The sequence below is a fragment of the Portunus trituberculatus genome, chromosome 21 (genome assembly GCF_017591435.1).
Source record: "Portunus trituberculatus isolate SZX2019 chromosome 21, ASM1759143v1, whole genome shotgun sequence".
Classification (NCBI taxonomy): Eukaryota; Metazoa; Arthropoda; class Malacostraca; order Decapoda; family Portunidae; genus Portunus; species Portunus trituberculatus.
Genome location: NC_059275.1, coordinates 11524709 through 11544533, shown reverse-complemented (window position 1 = coordinate 11544533; position 19825 = coordinate 11524709). Strand labels below are relative to the sequence as shown.

Here is a 19825-nt window from a genome sequence, read left to right as displayed (position 1 = left end):
GCTGCTGCTGCTGCTGCTGCCGCCCACACACACACACACACACACACACACACACACACACACACACACACACACACATAATGATAATACATAATACTGCTGTTGCTGTTGCTGCTATTACTACTACTACTACTACTACTACTACTACTACTACTACTACTACTACTACTACTAGCTACACACATTTCCATTTCTCATTTCTTCCGCCCATCTCTACACTTATGCATTTCAGGTAGGCAACAGCAGGAAACCCTTAAGAATTGAAGTAAATGTTGACGAATTCACACAGGTTGAAGGGGGGGGGGAGGTGTTAGTAGGGTGTTTTGGTCCGGTAATGGTGATCGCTTGGCTGTCTGAACACGGGTGTAAACATAACTATTTTACTTTATTTAGCGCACTAATTGGCTATTTATCTATTTCGGTAATTGATTCTGACTTTGCTTCACTCTCTGGGTCTGGAAATACAGGGGAGTGCAGGGAAACATTGGTGGACTGACCTGGTGGGGAAGGTATGGCTGAGGTAATCCTGTGGCCCAATATTTACGTATGTAATTCATCTTGAAATTCGTGACAAGAAAAAAGGCTCCCAGACTGGAATACTCTACATTTTTAGTTGCAACAAATAGTTTAACTAATAACCAGAATATAATAACGTTGCCCAGTGTATTGTTTACAAAGCTTAGTCTGACTAACTGTCAGTGTTTTAAACTAATGGCACCAAAAACACATCATAATGTCGAGAAGGAAAGCACAGCCATACTACATCATGTTACATTTTCTGAATAAGATTTTTTTTTTTTTTTTTTGCTTTCCAGGCAAATAAAGACAACACGGATCCCTCGTCGTATAAAGATTTTTTTTTTCTATTTTGGTACCGTAAAAATTTTGACTTTGAAAATAAGAATAGACAAAATTTTCTGTAATAGTATTAATTGCGTCACGTTTTTAATATTTTCTAAGTGTTATATCAAGCACTAACACAATTCTAGGCGTGCTATTAAAAAAAGTTATATTTTATGCTGTGACTAATATTTTTTTTCGAATTAAACAAAAACAGCAAGATTCGATCTGCGGTTCGAAACTTGCTTTGATTTGCTTACAACAAATCGGATAACAGAACAATGTCAACTCCATTAATTAGTGAAAAATATTCTTATCCTTATGTCGATTTTTTTTTTTTTTTTCACGTTTGGGGAGTGATTCCTCCTTCCCCGTCCTCACTTCATCTCTCCCTTCCACCTTCTCCTCCACCTCCTTTACCGGAATCCGGAAAACACCTAAAAACACATGCAAAAACCTAGAAAATATGTTTAAAGAATAGTTTCCGAAGTAGTACCAGGCGGAGGGGCCGAGCGATGCGGAGTTGGGCGAGTGTGGGACTGTGCTGGAAAGGGCCTGATCAGAGTGGTAATTGGTGGAGAGGATGCGGAAGGGAGCAGAAGCGAGGCGGTGATTGGTGGAGAGGGTGTGGGCGCGCTGGGTGCGGGACAAGGAATATACAGAGCTTATAGAAATCCAGAGTATCTGATAGAATCCTAGGTGCGGGAGCAGGTGCGAAGGATCCGCGCCCAGGATGCCGGGTGTGCATGGTGGTTTTGTGTGGTATGTTATGGTGTGAGATGGTGGTGGTGATGTGGTATGGTGTGTGATGTTAGTGGTAGTGTTGGTGTGGTATGGTGTGTGATGATAGTGATGATGTGGTCACGTGTGTGGTATAGTGTGTGATGGTATTGGTGGTGGTGTGGTGTGTGATGGTATTGTTGCACCGTCGGCTGTCAAGAGACCGTTGGCTTATGTAGAGTGGCGTAACATGGACCCACTTTCCTGAGTGAAACTGAGACTCGGTGTGTGCGTATAGGTGGGCCACTCCTTTTCCTCCCAGGTTCCCCAGGCACAGGAAAACACTATTGTTCCTCCTTTGTGTTTAATTTTCGTACAAGCTTGTAGGGGCGAGCGGTGAGGAGGTCTTGCGAGGACTTCGAGGCTCCTATCCTGACTATAAAAAAATATATAGTTCCTTGCAGCTACCTCACGAGCTCGCCTCCAAACACATACGCACGCACACACACACGAACCTGGATTCAACACCTGAATCACACGCTAATACTAAACACACACACAAACTTGAATCCAATACCCAAACCACAGACTCGTAACGGTGTGGTGTGGTGTGGTGTGCTGTAGAGTGGTATGGTATATGTGATATGGAAGTGGTGACCGTGGTGTGGCGGTGGTGGTGGTGTATGATGGTAGTGGTGGTGATCTGGTGTGGTGGTGTGTGGTATGTTATGGTGGGATGGTAGTGGTCTGGTGTGGTGGTGTGCGAAATTATTCACCGGGAGAACCAAATATAAATTAAAATTATTAGCAAAAAAGGGCAAATTTCAATTACTGGTACGTACACTACTAGAAACATTCACTGCATGACTGGAGAGAGAGAGAGAGAGAGAGAGAGTTGAAATGCACTACAATACGAAATAAACTCTTGTTTTGTTAATAAAGTGAACTGGAATTTGTTTGTTCATTGTTCTCAATACTATATACTGGGTCTCTAGTCCTTCCCGAGATGAATGATTTGACCGGTCTCATCAAGATCAAGATTGAAGAGTCTGTAGTGTCAACATGAGTGAGGGCGAGGAAGCAGTTCCGGCTAAAAGGCCTCAATTTGGCACTAGATTTCTCAGTAACAAGAAGAACGTATTCGAGCACAATGCGTGGTGAGCACTGCGTTCCTTTGGCATGCTTGTGAGGCCACTGTGGGGTGTGTCCTGTTGTGAGTCTGGCGGCAGGAGACACGCTGCTTTTGTTGCAGTGACAATGTGAGGTTTCATGATGGAGTGATACATGTGCTTTGCTTTATTTGGGCAAGTTTTAGTCGGGTCGTGGTCAAGACGGCCCCTAACCCTTCGTAATGTCAATAAAATGGTCTAATCATACACAAATCTCGGTTCTGTTCCAATATTAAAGGGGTTAAATTAATTCAATTCATTTAATTGTAGATCCTTTCATTGAGTAGATCTAATTTTAAAAAGTGCCCTGTTTTACTCTGAAGCATGTGTGCCAAGAACGGTTTGACTCCATGTTGACCATTAGGTGTGGTAGATCTTTAGTTAGACTGTCACAATGTCGAACAAGTGATGGTCACTGGTTTCCTCATGTTGCAGAGGCACGTTACCTCAGCAGCCTGTTGGGTCAGATAGTGCGCAGGCAGCTGAGGTGTGCTCGTCTGTACTGTGATGAAACCAAAGCTCGGAAGAGGCCACAGGGAGGGGGGAGAGAACTCAAAGACTGGAAAATAGTGTTCTCACATAACAACTGGTAAGGCAGTGAACAGGAGGTCTGTTTTTGAAGGAGTCTAAATGAATAGGGAGAATTCTAATTGACAGTATATTAGATAATAAGAGGAAGATATTATGAAGTAGATAATTTATAATTCAACTCTCCATTTAAATCTGTCAGGGGTGAGGTTGTTGATAAGAGTTGGATCTATTTTTCAGGGATAATGTTGTGTGGGATGAGACTCAAGAAGCAGAGGCTAAAGCAAAAGTGCAAGTCAACTCTGAAGTATTGCTGACGACTGAGGAGATTGAGAAATTGGAGCAAGAGGCGGCTGGCCAATGGGATGCTTTCTATGGCATCCATCAAAACAGGTGGGAGAGGAAAGATGAATTTGCTATTAGTTTGAAACTAATACAAAAGAGTCCTGGATTTTATTAAATATCTTTAGAAAATTAATTAGTTCATAAGTAAATTATTTTCAAGGTCATAAGTGCAATTATACAACTTATTTTCCAATCAAAACTATTGGTAGACTTGTTGATTATATAAATCATCTTCTAGTTACATGAACAGTCCAGACTAGTAATACAGTTTCTTGTATGAAGGTGTATAGTTTAATATATTTTTGACAGATTCTTCAAAGACCGAAATTGGTTGTTTACTGAGTTTCCTGAGTTGGCACCTCACCTGGCACACACCTTCCCTCAGAAACAGAACCCTGGAGATGCAGCCTGCCCTCCTGCACCTCAATCCCAGAACACTGCACTACTCAGTGATGGGGAGGTGACAGAAAGTGAGAAACACAGAAATATATTAGAAACCAGTATTGAAAGAATATCACCTCCTCCACAATCCTCAGAATCCTCAAATATCACAGACAGAACCAGTCTTAACAGTGATCCCTGTGAGAGCATTGCGGAATCACCACACACATCTCAGGAAAATAATGCAACAGATAGTTTTCCTGGCAAGGATGCAACACTTCGTATCCTTGAGGTTGGGTGTGGTGTTGGCAATACTGTATTCCCCATACTGAAGACCAACAACAAAGAGGGTCTCTTTGTGTACTGCTGTGACTTCTCTAGTATTGCTGTTGACATTGTGAAGGAGTCTCCTGATTATGATACAAAAAGGTAGTGTGTGTGTGTGTATGTGTGTGTGTGTGTGTGTGTGTGTGTGTGTGTGTGTGTGTGTGTGTGTGTAATGATAATAATAATAATAATAATGGAAGTCTCCTGATTATGATACAAAAAGGTAGTGTGTGTGTGTGTGTGTGTGTGTGTGTGTGTGTAATTCACTTCACCTCGGTCGTCTGCTGGTCACCCAGCCAGTCTTCCCCATTACAGAGCAAGCTCAGAGCTCATAGACCAATCTTCGGGTAGGACTGAGACCACATCAACATACAACACACACCAGGAAAGCGAGGCCACAACCCCTCGAGTTACATCCCATACCTATTTACTGCTAGGTGAACAGGGGCCACACATTAAGAGGCTTGCCCAATTGCCTCGCCGCTTACCAGGACTCGAACCCGGCCCTCTCGATTGTGAGTCGAGCGTGCTAACCACTACACTACGCGGTGTGTGTGTGTGTGTGTGTGTGTGTGTGTGTGTGTGTGTGTGTGTGTGTGTGTGTGTGTGTGTGTGTGTGTGTGTGTGTGTGTGTGTGTGTTTCATTGTTTGATCTGCTGCAGTCTCTTATGAGACAGCCAGATGTTACCCTACGGAATGAGCTCAGAGCTCATTATTTCCGATCTTCGGATAGGCCTGAGACCAGGCACACACCACACACCGGGACAACAAGGTCATAACTCCTCGATTTACATCCCATACCTACTCACTGCTAGGTGAACAGGGGCTACACGTGAAAGGAGACACACCCAAATATCTCCACCCGGCCGGGGAATCGAACCCCGGTCCTATGGCTTGTGAAGCCAGCGCTCTAGCCAATGAGCTACCGGGTGTGTGTGTGTGTGTGTGTGTGTGTGTGTGTGTGTGTGTGTGTGTGTGTGTGTGTGTGTGTGTGTGTGTGCTGCTTGTAATTAGTCATTTATTTGGAATTACACAAAATTACACAACTCATAAATCTTGTTATAAATAGTATTTGATCTGTTCCTTATTACAGCAGTAAATGAAACATTATTCATTCTTAACTGCACAAGTACAACAGTTGACAGAGAACTGTAGATAGAGAACATTGTTTATGAGATGTATATATAAAAGGTTACAGTAGTTATATTTGCAGTAGTATAGTTACGTACTTGGTCTTAATTTAGCTGTGTTGCTGAGCACCAATGAAACTTGATTTTAAGAAAGATATTCACACAGTTCAAGTTTTTATTCATACTTTCCTCTACAGTATACATATCAAACAGAATCAGGTTTTGAGTTTTATAAATGGTGGTGATAATATTTACTATGGTTATTTAGTTTTTCTCTTTGTTATATTGTTGTTTTTTTAAGTTCAATAATTATTGATACTTGTATTATTTCTTGTTGCTTGGTTGCAGGTGTCATGCCTTTGTGTGTGACTTATCCAGTGAGGAGTGGGAGACACCCTTCCCCAAAGGCAGCCTGGACATCATTGTGTGCATATTTGTATTGTCTGCACTCCACCCTGACAAGTGAGGAGCACCTGTGAATGTTAGATTAACCTTTGAAGGAAATTACACACAAAAATGTATAATGAATTGCCAAAATATTCTGAACGTAAAATGATTAACTTGTATAACATTCTCAGTATATTCATAGTGTGCTGAATACTATTGAAGATTTTGCATGCATTTTAATAAGCCTTCATAAGATACTAAATTTATGAAGTAATTTTCATGTTTATAATGAGGAACTGTAAGTTATTGATATTTATGTGAGAAAATAGTCAGTGTTTTTCTGCATCGGCTACCATCACTCTCAGGTACCCACAGGTGATCAGCAAGATGGTGGAGTACCTACGGCCTGGTGGCTTGATACTATACCGTGACTATGGCCGCTATGACATGGCTCAGCTGCGCTTTAAGAAGGGACGCTGCCTTGCTGACAACTTCTACATGCGAGGAGATGGCACAAGATGTTATTTCATCACCCAAGGTCTGACTTACTTATCCAAAATGGTACTCTTCATGGATATAAGGATAAATGAATAGGTTTCATTAGATTTTTCGTGAAAAAAATATAGTGACTTAAGTATTTGTAGTCAGAAGTTAATTATTTAAATTCCCTGTGCTGTACTACCAAAAGAATTATTTAGATACTGTTTTCTGGATAAATCCTCTCTTATCTTTTAGGGAACTTGCAGTTTAAGTGGGCCTTTTTTTTTATATTTTGTTGCCCTTGGAAAGTTTCCCTCTTACATAAAAAAAAGCCCTTTGACTGTTATATGGTACACCTCTCCTTAAGGGCGGGGCCTTCCGGTTTAGAGACCGAAAAAATATGAAAAATAATGTTTTTTGTGTAAAAAATATATGTGGTAGGTATACACGTTAGCTATTATTCCACAAAGTTTTATGGCGAAACGCGCACTGGTTTCCATTGAAATGCCATTTAAAGATCCCGTACTCAACCACGTGCGTTTGTTTACATCAGCAGAATCAGTTTTTTTCCTCAAAAACTGTGAAAAAAAGGCAAAAATCTCAACTTTTTTGGTGGACATGATTCAGCAACACTGAAAGTCTATGAGTGGCATCAACCAAGGCACCAGCAAGACTCAGTAGAGGGAAAACTATCAGAGAAAGCGGTTGTTGCTGTGTCTCTCGCTACCTGTCCTTCACTCTGCTAAACAGCACATAATTTATTTACTGCATGCTGCTTTTCACCTATTGCCAACCATGGGATGGGTGTCTAAGAGGAATAAGCAGAGTAAGGACACCTGGAATATGAGTATGGAAGTGCAAAGAATAAAGAGCGTGTTGAACCTGACACCCCAGATACTCCAGTACACATCCTCACGTCACCCACCACCACCACCCTCACCACCGCCACACCACAGTCCACCACATCTCAGCAGAACAAAGATAAGGAAATGAAGAAGAAAAGACCTCATTACTCACAATTAGAGAAGCTCTTCTACAAAATATTGAGAAAGGAAATGAAGATGTGGAAAATGACGAGCTTGTCATGCTGACGAAAAAGAGGCTGAAAAATCATCTTTCCTCTCGTTATTCATGCCCAGATCCTGCCTTTGACTACAGTTTGGAGCCTGATGTATATGAGAACACCATAACTATGCACTGCACAACATGCAACTTCAAGAACACATCACAACCAGAAAAAGTGAGAGCTGGACGTCAGAAGAAAAGCCTCTTCAGGATCAACATATCATCGACAGGAGGGGACTAGGAGCCTCATATATATCTAATTGTATTATGAGATTGTAGATAATAGAAAAGAACATATAGTAAACCTGAAGAAACTTCCTAGTGTGTTATAATGGGATCGAGATCGATCGATAAACTTTATCGGCCCATATCTCAAAACATAAGTTATTCCCTTCTAAAATCTATTTTGAAGCCAATTTTAGCTTGATTTCAATGAAACAAAAACTAAAAAGGAGAGCAATACTTCTTTCAATTCATGTCGCTATTTTTTTATGTATGTGACCTGGAATTTTGTATTAATATTTTTTGGTAAAAAAAAAAAAAAAAAAAAACAGATTTTGAATAAAATTCATAAAACAAAAACAAAAGATGATATAAAAAATCTAATGACGTGGAAACATTTCATATTATAACGTGTCTTTGCCACAAAAATGAAGGTTATGGAGCAAATAACGCCAGAATAACACTTGTAAGTTTTAGTTGAAATCGTAATTGCATGGCAGGGTTGGGGACTAGAATGTGGATGAATGTCTAATATTGATGTACATGTTCCCAATACTTCACAACACAAAAATCAGAGTGTTTCATGCATATTTACCGGAGATATGACAACACCGATCTAAACCGGATGCTTCCTTTGATATTGATCATTCTGAAACATCTTTACTTGTTCTGTAGCCACCTCCATCTGTAAACTGAGTAGAAATTGCAAAATCTTTTCTTATCAATCCTCTTAATTTTGTAAACATGTACATATAAAAATCTTATGCATTACTTGAAGTGGTGTTAATTATCTTGTATTGTCGTCATAGCATTAAAGGAAGTTGGCCTGACTTTCAGATGAAGTGAGGGAGCTGATGACCCAAGCTGGTCTGGAGGAGGTGCAGAATTTGGTGGACCGTCGGCTACAGGTCAACCGAGGCAAGCAGCTCACCATGTACCGGGTGTGGGTGCAGGCCAAATATCGTAAACCTGCTCACCCTTGATGATCCTGCTGGTGTGGCAAGCTGAGTGGTTGTAATTGCTGGAGCACATTCATCCCTGTTGCTTTGGGGAATGAGGTGCTTCTTGTTACTCAGTGTGTGCAAGGTGAGTATGGTAGGATGTCATCAATGCGAATGTCACTGAATCATTGCATATTTTTCTGCTCTTTTCACTGTTTAACTTAAACTTATTTTCACTATTTAATTGATCTGTGAATATTTCTTGTGTATATGGTGCTCATTTACTTTACATATTATGATTGAAGCCAAAAGTGAAGGAAAGATTGAGAAACGAAGAATGTTGCATAAAAATGGTAAGAAGTGAATCTTAATAAAAGAAATCATATGAAGTCTATAAGTCTGAGTTTCTTAACATAATTCTGAAAGGACTTCTAAGTATTAAAAATAAATGTCTAGTTTCCTTTTTTATACAGAAGAAAATAAATTGTGCAAAGTGTAGATATTTTAATAAATAAAATGTTGACTTGTTTTCCATCACTTTTTTCATTAATATTGCCATGTCCTGTAATCTTTATTTTGAGTCACAACTGGTCCTAGAGTTCTGGCAAGCAGGATCCTGATGTAGAAAGACACTTGACAGATGAAGGGTTAATATTTCTTGTGGCATCTGTCCTGTAGTGGAATGTTAGCAGTTGATGATGATTTAGAAGTACATGTAGTTGGAATGAAATGAGCTAGAAGACTGGAGGAGATATAAAGATAGTATAAAAAGGAAGACACAACAAAGATGAACATTAGAGAAGGGATTGTAAACAACTACATAAGGTACCATTGACTTAACAAGGTATCCAGCCTTCTAAAGCAAAATAGTCATGAAACTCAGTGATGATGAAGAGGGATTAAAAATTACCTTTTCTCCCATGTTATGTGTAATGTAGTTGTACAATTTTGCTTCATAACCAATGTTCATGGTGACTTTCTTTATATTATAATTGAATGAATGAAGCTTATGGAGAAAAATAAGTTATTTACCTCATCCACGTTAGCATGCCTTGAAAAATGCAGGCTCTAAATATACAGACTTAATCATGTAAGGTCCTTAATTTAGCACCAGCTTAATAAAGGGGCACAGCAGAGGGAAGGGTGCACGTGTCACTCATCATCATGTATCCTTTATCTCCACCACTATTCTTTTCTCTCCAGGGATTCCTCAATAAGTGGGTGAGCAGACCTGATGGATATCCATGTTCCCCTGCTCAAGCGTTCTTTCCCTGCATGGTTGTTGGTCTAAGCCCTGCCTATCATCTCTCCCTTCAGTGCTCTGTACATCACACTGGCAGCCTCCCTTTTGCATTGCACCTTTTATCATTGACCTCACTCATTCTTCAGTATATCCTAATTTTTTATTGTAGAATTATTTATTAGTTACAGTTTGAAATCTGAATAGATAGCATGTAAATATGGCTGCTACAACAGAGCTCAAAGGTACTGGTGTGATATAATTAGTGTACATAATAACTACAGCAGATACTCTGTGGAGATGTTGAGTAGCTGGAAGTATTTTCATGGTATGGATATAGAAAAAGTCAAATATTTGTTTTGGGGCTTAATTAGATTTGGGGATAGAATTTCATCCTGCTCAAGAATAGATGAACTGCCTGTGTAATGCAGCTTTATTAAGTTAGAAAAATTGTTTGCAAGTTTTACATAACTTTCCACAGATTGAAAAGCTTGCAACATTCTTATGAAAACAGTTCAAAGAAATCATAGTACAGGGAACAAATGTGATGCTTGTGGGAAGTGTTTCAAGGCAGAGGTTGAGGTTGCCACATACACACTTGAGATGGTTTGAGACATAACCTACTAGCCATCCATTAAGTTTATTTTTTGGGAGTCCAACCAAGTAAAACTCAATAAAAACACTAAAAAAGAATTACAGAAGGGGAGTCTAGAGCAGATAAAAAATGGAATAAAAACAACTAAAACAACAAAAATTACAAACACATTAATTAATAACGCTTGCAAAAAGTTGCAATGAAGGGAATGTAGTGCAGCTAAAAAGAAAAAAAAATAATATATATAAAAAAATAAGCAATCAAACAAAAACAACAAAAATAATACAAACACATCAAATAATACAATACAAGATCACAAACACCAGCAAAGCACAGCAATCAGTCAATATTCAAGATTCAGATAGTGGGAGGGACCGTTGCAAAGGCTGATAACAATTTGACACTTGCCAGCTGTTTGGGGTGAGCTTGGGTTGACTTTCTCTCCAAATGACAAGTGTCAATGTCCCATATACCGGTAAGAGACACACACGCCCACGACGCCCCTGCCCACGCCTGCGATACTCCACGGCACTGCAGGAATGGTGCAAGATAGGTAATACAAGAGAGAGAGAGAGAGAGGATTTAGTCCCCTGGCCAGCAGTCACTAAATCCTAATCTGCTCTTACTTTTATCTTACATACCCTAACTACCCTTATCCAACTCCTAACAATGCCTTAACCTGCACAAACTCTGCCATCCTCAGAGATAAGGAAGTCTCCACCTAACATAACCTTGCCCTAATCCGTTGCATTTCGTCAGGAATGTGCCGTGGAAGAGAGAGAGAGAGAGAGAGATGATCTGTGTCTCGGTGAGTAAATGAGTCTTATTCTCATTATGAGTATGTCTGTGTGTATGCATTTATTTGACCTAATTAATTAATGTTATGTATACATGACCACCTGTTCCACTGATGACATTGTCGTTATTTTGGATCAATGTTTGTTAAAGTGGCTGCATGTGTATTTTGATGCAGTGTACAAATTTCAGATATTACAATACACTACTGAGAAGATAAGTTGTAAAGCTGGTGTGTGCCTGGCATTTACCCACTCTGTCTCATTGGTGCCATACTCATTCACTTATTTAACCTTAATATCTTCAGGGTTATAAGTGCATGTGAATGAGTACCGAGGAGACAGAATGGGAATGTGACATTGTTTAAGGAGACATTTTGTCACCATCATCTGAGCTTTGAGTTTTCTTAAACATCATTCCATTTATTGCATTGCTTGACTCACCTTAGTCTCATTGAGTTGTCTTGCCATATATGCACCCACAGCTGATCTCATGCAGCACCACAGGCCAGGCCAGAGTCCAGGCTGGACACTCAGCTGACACCATCCCACCAACTAGACTCCCAGAGGATTCTTGCAGGACTGGCTGTCATGTATGCTGTTGGGAATAGTGCTGTGGTGGAGCCTGCCATGCTAGCCAGCAGCTTAAGTATGCAGCAGCAGCAGTCTGTCCTAGGTGTGGGAAGTGAAATGTGTGAGGGTGAGAGTCACTTGGAAGCAGACAGCTCTGTCAGTATAGGAGAAGTCAAGTTTGTAAAAACTTTTGAATCCAAAACTGGGCTTCAGCATCACACCATGACACACAGTGATGGTAGAAATGATGAAAGTCTAGACTATAAAAAGATATTTGTTGAAACGTCTCACTTCACTGAACACGCTGTGAAACACAGTAGTAGTAGAAATTATGAATGTGTAGAATGTGGAAAAAAATTTATTCGTAATTCTCACCTTACTGAACACAGCCTGATACACAATAGTATTAAAAATTATGAATGTGTACAATGTGGACAGAGATTCACCCAAAGGGTTAATCTCAATAGACACATCCTGACACACAGTGATGTTAGAAATTTTGAATGTGTAGAATGTGGGAAGAAATTTACTCAAAAGTGTCACCTAAATGAACACACACTGACACACACTCACAGTGGTATTAGAAATTATGAATGTTTAGATTGTGGAAAGAAATTTACCCACAAAACTTACCTCAACAAACACATCCAGACACACAGTGGTAAAAATTATGAATGCTTAGTGTGTGGAAAAAAATTTAATCGCAAGTCTGGCCTCAGTAAACATTCTGTAACACATAGTAGTGTTAGAAAATATGAATGTGAAGAATGTGGTAAATCATTTGCTACCTCTACTTATCTCAATAAACACACTTTCAGACACACTGGTTTGAGGGAATTCAAATGTGATGTTTGTGGGAAGTGTTTCAAGACAAAGTGTGAGGTTGCCAGGCATGTGAAGATCCACATTTGAGATGGTGTGTTGTGTAGACAAGTGGTCATACTCATACCTTCATGAGTGTGTCTCCTGTGAGAATGTAGTGTTATATCTGGTGCTACTTTTATTGGCAACTGTGTCCTGTGATATGAGGAACCAATGTCCCTAGCAGTTATATTGCCACTATGGATGGTGTGGCTTTTAATAAATGTGTCTGTATGGTATATCTTTGTGTACTTCTTTCATGTGTTTGTATATTGATGTGTATTGATGTAATTGTAATATGCACAGCCAAAGCAACATGGGTACATTATAATTCACTTCCATTTTCTTTTCTTCTTTTATTCACGTTTTATATCTCTATTTCTTTTAATTTGTAATCATGAATTAGATGTTCTATCTTAATGCATTCCATCTAAATAACTCTTCTTTGCATGCATTGCAGTTTTTTTTTTTTTTTTTTTCAGGTAAGGACACATGCATACATTAAACATATTCTAGTTTTAATGTGATTTTTTTTTTCTTTTCCATGCCATTGTGCAAGAAGTGACAGACCATCGTGATGTTCAACACCCTGGTGTAGCTTCACACATCTTGTTTGTTTGCTTGTGTGGTGATCAGTCATCCCACCTCACTGCATCCTCCGTCTTCATTCATTTGATTGCTTATCATTGTGATCATAAATTTATCATGGACATTTAAATATTCTGGTGGGTCATGTCCAATCTTCCCTAATTCCAGCATGGACATTCACAGTACTTTCAGTAAATTACATTCATCCGATTTAGCAATGGAGTCCTGTTGTTTTCAACACATTTCTACGCTGTTCTTGAATAACTTTTCATTATGTGCATGTAGACTTGTGTCTACTACTAAATAGATGTCAGACTATATTTACATACACTTGGCTAGCATTTTATGAGGGTTTGGTCATCAGCAGTGTGCGTTAAGTAGTAAGCTAAATATGATATAGTAATTGGAACAGTAACATATCCATGAAGAATAACGTCATAGCATCTTCTCTCATCCCATCTCTCTGCCACAGCATCCTTACAAATCAGCCTCAGGATTTTGTCATCGTGTGGTCATCTTTGCCGCAACAGCACTGCCAGGTGCCAGCAGTATAATGTGGCCAGAGTAAGTAGTAATGGTCAAAACCAGAGAAAAAGGCACGATAAATTACTGGCAAATGTACGTATGTCCTTGTTTTTTGTCAACTAACTACAAGTCCACAAAGAGAGAGATAAATTGTTAATCTAACTATAATCTAAAAAAGTAATGTATACAGTATGGCTTAAAGCAATTCAATGGTTGACACTTGATCACCGTAAAATATAAGTGACAAGAAATTAAGTTGTTATTAAAATCAATTGACTTCTCTAAGATCTCGATATGATGCATAGAGATCAACTGTAGTGCTGTTTCAAAACACTCACGACTCCCGAGTCGCAACCATCAACTCGGTGAACGAGACAACAACGCGGTTGACCTTGCTGTTGTGTTTGTGTGGCTTACATTTTGAGTTCCCTCATTCTGACTTCTTCTTGGGCGTTATGGTGAGTACAGACGATACTTTAATGCTTTATGATGATATGCTAAGACTATCACGATTAAAGGACTTATGGTAATGCAGAAACGAGAGGAAAGGATGGGTATTGGGAGTTGCTGCACGGCTCTTAGCACCGTCTGATATTTCTTTGGTCAGTATCTTGTTATTCTTATATGCTGTGCTTTTAAGGTCAATATGGCGAAGCAAAGTGTAACACGTAAGAGGTCACACATTTATCTGATTTCAGTCACCAGTATCCAAATTTCAAGTCAGATCCTTGCAAAAATATAAAAGTTTCCGTGTTCTGATCATTACATTCGAGGCCATGTGGACGAGTGAAGAGTGAGTAGTACGGCGTCACACACCATATGTTTTCCCTATGTTGCTGCACAATGTGGGAATTTTCATCATTGAAATTTATCCTCCTTTCTCTGCCAGTAGTTTCATATGCTTCTGAAATTATCATAGTTTTTGGGTTTATAGAGTCATCGTCAGTTCTGCCAGAAATACGAAATGTGCTTCTCACGAACAAAGAATGTTCGTTATACTAAACACTTATCGACGTAAATTGAGGCTTTATGTAAGTTCTGTATTAACAAACTCAACAACAATGCCTATATAAAACTTTAGTATTTGCTCAACTTTTTCCATTGCTTGTATCTCAAATATTATCTATAGATTATTTTACTGCAGAATAACAAAGGAACACGTCACTACGAATGATTCATTCAATGTCTTGTATCTCTACCATCTATTATACTGTAACTATTATACCATATATTGTACCAGCAGGCAGTCTCCCAGCGCAGGACCTGCACTGTACACATCCTGCGTGGTCTGACCTTCCGCGGTGCTCGGATGGTGGCGCTACATTGTCAAGCCATAAGTCAGTGAGTCGAGTAGGAACATAATTTTGTCAGTGTCGATCATTCTATGTTTTGGCCACGGCCAGGAGTATTGGTATGCAGTATGGCGCCTCGGTTATTGTGGCAGCAGACGGGAAGACAAGAAGTGTTATATGCTAAAAGGGGAGGATGGGGCGGGGGGGAAGAGGAGGAGATAGATACAAGAATACAGCCTCAGGGAGTAACTGCATTTAGTGAAGTGGTGGTGGAACCGATCGATGGGATTAGTGTGTGTGTGTGTGTGTGTGTGTGTGTGTGTGTCGAGTTGAAAGAACGAATGTCTCTGACAAGTGTGCCAGTTTCTGGTATGTCTACTTATATATGTATTATTATGATAATAATAATAATTATTATTATTATTGTATATTTATGATAATGTCTACTTATATTTATTATTATGATAATTATTATTATATTATGATAAATTACTACTACTACTACTACTACTACTACTACTACTACTACTACTACTACTACTACTATTAATAATAATAATAATGATAATAATAATGATGATGATGCTATTATTATTATTATTATTATTATTATTATTATTATTATTATTATTATTGTTGTTGTTGTTGTTGTTGTTGTTGTTGTTGTTGTTGTTGTTGCTACTGGTGCTGCTGCTGCTACTGGTGCTACTGGTGCTGCTACTTGTGTCTATAGCGTAGTAGCAATGGTCGATGAAGCAAAACAGGCAATACAGACCAAAACAAAACAAAATAACAAAATTACAAAACAACAACACCAATCAAGAAAACTACATTCGCTTTGAGTAACACATTCATACGAAACACAATTAACGGGAGCATATACAAAAGCACGAGAAACACCGAGCGAAGTACAATAAAACGCACCAAGAATAAGACACAGAGAGAATGTGTCCTTGGCGGCGTGGCGTTTATTGTTTGCATTTGGTATCACGCGCTGGAGAGGAAGGGGAGAGGCGATCCAGGGGAGCAGTGGGGAGAGTGGGAAGGGGAGACCGAGCTGCGCCTTAGATCCTGGTGGTGCGGGACTGACAGAGAGGGTGCAGGAAGACATCACTTCGTAGTATGTTCTGAGACACTTTTGCGTATCACCTCTAGTTTCTAAAGGCCATAATTGAAGTTATTGAGGTGCTTAGGATGTTTTGTACGGTTCTACTGAGAGATTAACCCCTTCATGACGCGTTTCTATATTCATTCTGCTTACTATCTGGTGATCTTATACAACTGCAGAAACTCATTTGTGGGATTAAGATAGTGGAGACTGGCCATTAATCTCCTGCCCTCCATAGACCTTTCCCAATGTCAGTAAAATGGTCTAATCGTACACAAATTTCAAGGTAAAAATGTGTCCCAGTATTGAAGCGGATTAACGAGATTTCTGTTTTAATAACGCGGGAAGCTCTCTTGAGAACTCGGCTAATCATCTTTGTGGTCTTTGCAAAATAGTCGTGGTGAGAGAAGAAAGCGCTTTAGAATACAGATCTTTGTATGATTGTGCTTGGGGTTTCTGTATTATTGATTGTACATAAGAACATGAGGCTTTAGTGCTTCTTACTATTGCTATACAGAAAAGGTGCTTATAACTATACATAATGAACACTTTATTTTACTTTCTCTTGCATCTTGATTCTTAGTGGCTGAATATTAGAAACAGTAATAACTATGCCGGGCTTATAAGCGTGAGTTTAGGTAAGGGAAGAGGAAATCTAACACACACACACACACACACACACACACACACACACACACACACACACACACACACACACACACACACACACACACATTAAATAGAGGAAGTGCAGAGAATTCCGTTGGGGACATTAGGGAACATCATGATAGGAGTGAGATCGACCTTTCCCCACATCCTTAATTGATCTTCCCTCACCTTTCATATCCCATTTTCTTCTTAGGGCTGGAAATGCATAGTATCACCCATCATCTCTCAATTTCTTTTCAGGATTGGTTGACGCCCATCATTATCATAGGATCTTCTCTACACCCATTTGTTTCGTCTTGCCTGTAATCCTTCCATCATTGATTAATTCCTTATCATCCTTCTTCTCCCACGATAGTAATGAACAGTAGCATTACCATCATATCCCTCATCTCTTTATGTCATCTCTCTTCTTTTTTCTTACCTCCCCATCCACAATAGAGTTTTCCTCATCTCTTCTCTCCATTTTCTTCTCATGATAGGTCTAAACACACCACTGACACCATTATCCGATCATCGCTTTGTCTTCTCTTCCCAGTATTCTTATTTTACGTTCCTCTCATCCACAGCAGATCCTCACACATTCTTCTCCTTTTCTTTTCTCTACTGTTTGGTTAACCTCATTATCAGTGTCAGGGGGTCAGGGGTTCAAAGGGTCAGGGTGCAGTGTCATGGTGTCAGGTGTCAGCGTTGCAGGACAGGTCATGGCAGAAACAGGCGGTGTGGTTGCAACCAATGATGTATCGCAACGCTTGAATTACGAAGCCGCCACGAGTGAAATGTTTTGCATATTGCACGCTGTCCGAATGACAATGGCCGGTACTTCGTGTGTGTGTGTGTGTGTGTGTGTGTGTGTGTGTGTCAGAATTTGATTAACTATTAATTCATTGCAGCGTGCTTGTGGATGGTTGCCAAAAAAAGCGTTTTCAATATTTAGCACGTAATTAAGCTTTTTTTTTACTGCATTTATTGGTTTATTTATTTTGTTGTGTATTATTTATCTATTTTTTTTTTTTTTTCCAGAGCGAGGTGATAAAGTTTTCACGATCATATTTCCGCGTGGCTGGAGCGGTGAGTGAGTCAGTGCGTGGGAGGCGTAGGTTGTGACGCGGCATGGTGAGTCGAACACTGAGTCAGTCACTGTTCGAAACATTAACCTCCCGAGTAACGAGGCATGGGGTTCGAATTCTGACTACACACACACACACACACACACACGGCCCGGTAGCTCAGTGGTTAGAGCGCTGGCTTCACAAACCAGATGACCGGGGTTCGATTCCCCGGCCGGGTGGAGATATTTGGGTGTGTCTCCTTTCATGTGTAGCCCCTGTTCACCTATCAGTGAGTAGGTACGGGATGTAAATCGAGGAGTTGTGACCTTGTTGTCCCGGTGTGTGGTGTGTGCCTGGTCTCAGGCCTATCCCAAGATCGGAAATAATGAGCTCTGAGCTCGTTCCGTAGGGTAACGTCTGGCTGTCTCGTCAGAGACTGCAGCAGATAAAAAGTGAATTACACACACACTGACGGTCAGATAGAGAAACCAGGATACTGAACAAGATAAAAAAAAAAAAAAAAACACTTAAAAGGAAAAGAAAGTAAGATTGACTTACATTACCAAATAGAATGACAGACAGAGAGACACTAAGGCACAACATGAAGCACACTTAAGATCCTAAAAACCAGGAGCAAAAATAATATATAACAACTACAAAACTCAACTTCACTGAGAAAAGTTTAGATGGAGGAAAAAGGAAAGAAAGAAAGAAAGAAAGACACAATTCATAACAAATTTAAAACACATCCACCATTTGCCCAGCGCCGTTTACCTAACCCACATCCCGCGTTCCTCCCACGGCAAGGACAACAACAACTGACGCCCTGCTGGAGTCCCTTGCGCCTTTACGTTATCATTTAGGGCCGTATCCTGCATCTCCCGCCCCTTACCCTTCGTCCAGTCCCCCCTGCACACTCCCCTACTCCTGCACCACCCACCAGGATGTGCATCACCTTCAGACCGCCGGCGGGAGGAAATACACAGCGATACGGAATCATAAAGGGGGAAAAATTTGTGCCCGGAGAAGGAGAAGGGATATTTTGCGGCGGGTCCTTTCCACTCCTTCCGCCCAGCGCCATCTATGGACGGGAGGCGGAACTGGGGCGTCTCGTTTTCTTTACCGAGGCCGCGGGAAGCTCTTTGTGTGCTGCCACTGTGTCTGCCCGAGGAGGAGGGGAAGGGGCACTAATATAGAAGTGCTGTATCCGCGTTGTTTTATACAAATGAGAATCGAGGGCGTTTTGTACCTAGTGTGTGTGTGTGTGTGTGTGTATGTATCTAGGGCCTTGCGTTTTCTTCAGTCTTTATGTAGTTTTGTACAATTCTACACGTGTGTTATGCTGGGTAAAAGGAGAGAAGATGAGTACGAGCGAAATACGAGGTGAGGATGAATAAGAGACGGTGAAGATGACTGAGAGGATGAAGACAGTGAAAGGAGAGGTAAACATGAGTGTGTGTGAGTGAAATCAATGGCGTGAGTATGTGGTGAGTGTTAAAAAGTGTAAAGGTAAATAGAAAGGAATGGATGGGTATGAGAAGCAAGATAAATGAGTTGAGCTGAATAAGTAATGAAAGTAAAGAAAAGGAATGGTTAGTGATATAGAGGCAAGATGATAAATAAGGTGAAGAAGAAAACGAAAGAAACTAGAACAAAATAGATAGATAGAGAGAGAGAGAGAGAGAGAGAGAGAGAGAGAGAGAGAGAGAGAGAGAGAGAGAGAGAGAGAGAGAGAGAGAGATGAAGGAAATGAGAAGGCAGTTGTGGAAGGAAATGAGAGAATGGAAGGGAGGGAGGAAGGAGGGGGGAGGGAGGAGAGAGAGAGAGAGAGAGAGAGAGAGAGAGAGAGAGAGAGAGAGAGAGAGAGAGAGAGAGAGAGAGAGAGAGGAAGACGACGAAATGAAGACTTAGAGAGATCATCGGAAAATTAGACAGGAGAGAGAGAGAGAGAGAGAGAGAGAGAGAGAGAGAGAGAGAGAGAGAGAGAGAGAGAGAG

The 19825-nt window shown here is 40.2% G+C and overlaps 2 protein-coding genes across 7 annotated transcripts; both read left to right on the top strand.

Moving 5' to 3' along the window:
- The first annotated feature begins 1462 nt into the window (after nucleotides 1–1462).
- LOC123507214 (tRNA N(3)-methylcytidine methyltransferase METTL2-like) lies at nucleotides 1463–9067 on the top strand. 4 transcript variants are annotated; one of them, XM_045259910.1, is made up of 7 exons: nucleotides 1463–1602; nucleotides 3165–3318; nucleotides 3498–3650; nucleotides 3912–4412; nucleotides 5789–5902; nucleotides 6193–6365; nucleotides 8432–9067. In XM_045259910.1, the coding sequence occupies exons 1-7, from the start codon at nucleotides 1587–1589 to the stop codon at nucleotides 8575–8577; spliced, it is 1257 nt and encodes a 418-aa protein (XP_045115845.1). In that variant the 5' UTR covers nucleotides 1463–1586; the 3' UTR covers nucleotides 8578–9067. The 4 variants fall into 4 exon arrangements, with proteins under 4 accessions (XP_045115845.1, XP_045115847.1, XP_045115846.1 ...); XM_045259911.1 differs by lacking the exon at nucleotides 1463–1602 and adding an exon at nucleotides 2603–2717; XM_045259912.1 differs by lacking the exons at nucleotides 1463–1602; nucleotides 3165–3318 and adding an exon at nucleotides 2570–2717.
- Nucleotides 9068–10419: 1352 nt separating this feature from the next.
- Nucleotides 10420–12837, top strand: LOC123507176 (gastrula zinc finger protein XlCGF7.1-like). Of its 3 annotated transcripts, XR_006675610.1 has the most exons (3): nucleotides 10420–10923; nucleotides 11130–11178; nucleotides 11650–12837. XR_006675610.1 is itself a non-coding variant. In XM_045259834.1 (2 exons), exon 2 carries the CDS (start codon nucleotides 11756–11758, stop codon nucleotides 12647–12649), a length of 894 nt encoding a protein of 297 aa, XP_045115769.1. In that variant the 5' UTR covers nucleotides 10750–10923; nucleotides 11650–11755; the 3' UTR covers nucleotides 12650–12837. The 3 variants fall into 3 exon arrangements, 2 of the variants coding, with proteins under 2 accessions (XP_045115769.1, XP_045115770.1); XM_045259834.1 differs by lacking the exon at nucleotides 11130–11178 and having other exon boundaries at nucleotides 10750–10923; XM_045259835.1 differs by lacking the exon at nucleotides 10420–10923 and having other exon boundaries at nucleotides 11144–11178.
- The last annotated feature ends 6988 nt before the right edge of the window (nucleotides 12838–19825 follow it).

Coding starts and splice junctions, on each gene's coding strand:
- LOC123507176 (XM_045259834.1), top strand. CDS start 11,756: ATGTATGCTGTTGGGAATAGTGCTGTGGTGGAGCCTGCCATGCTAGCC.
- LOC123507214 (XM_045259910.1), top strand. Junction 3,651..3,911: donor TATGGCATCCATCAAAACAG/GTGGGAGAGGAA, acceptor TATTTTTGACAG/ATTCTTCAAAGACCGAAATT. Junction 4,413..5,788: donor CCTGATTATGATACAAAAAG/GTAGTGTGTGTG, acceptor GCTTGGTTGCAG/GTGTCATGCCTTTGTGTGTG.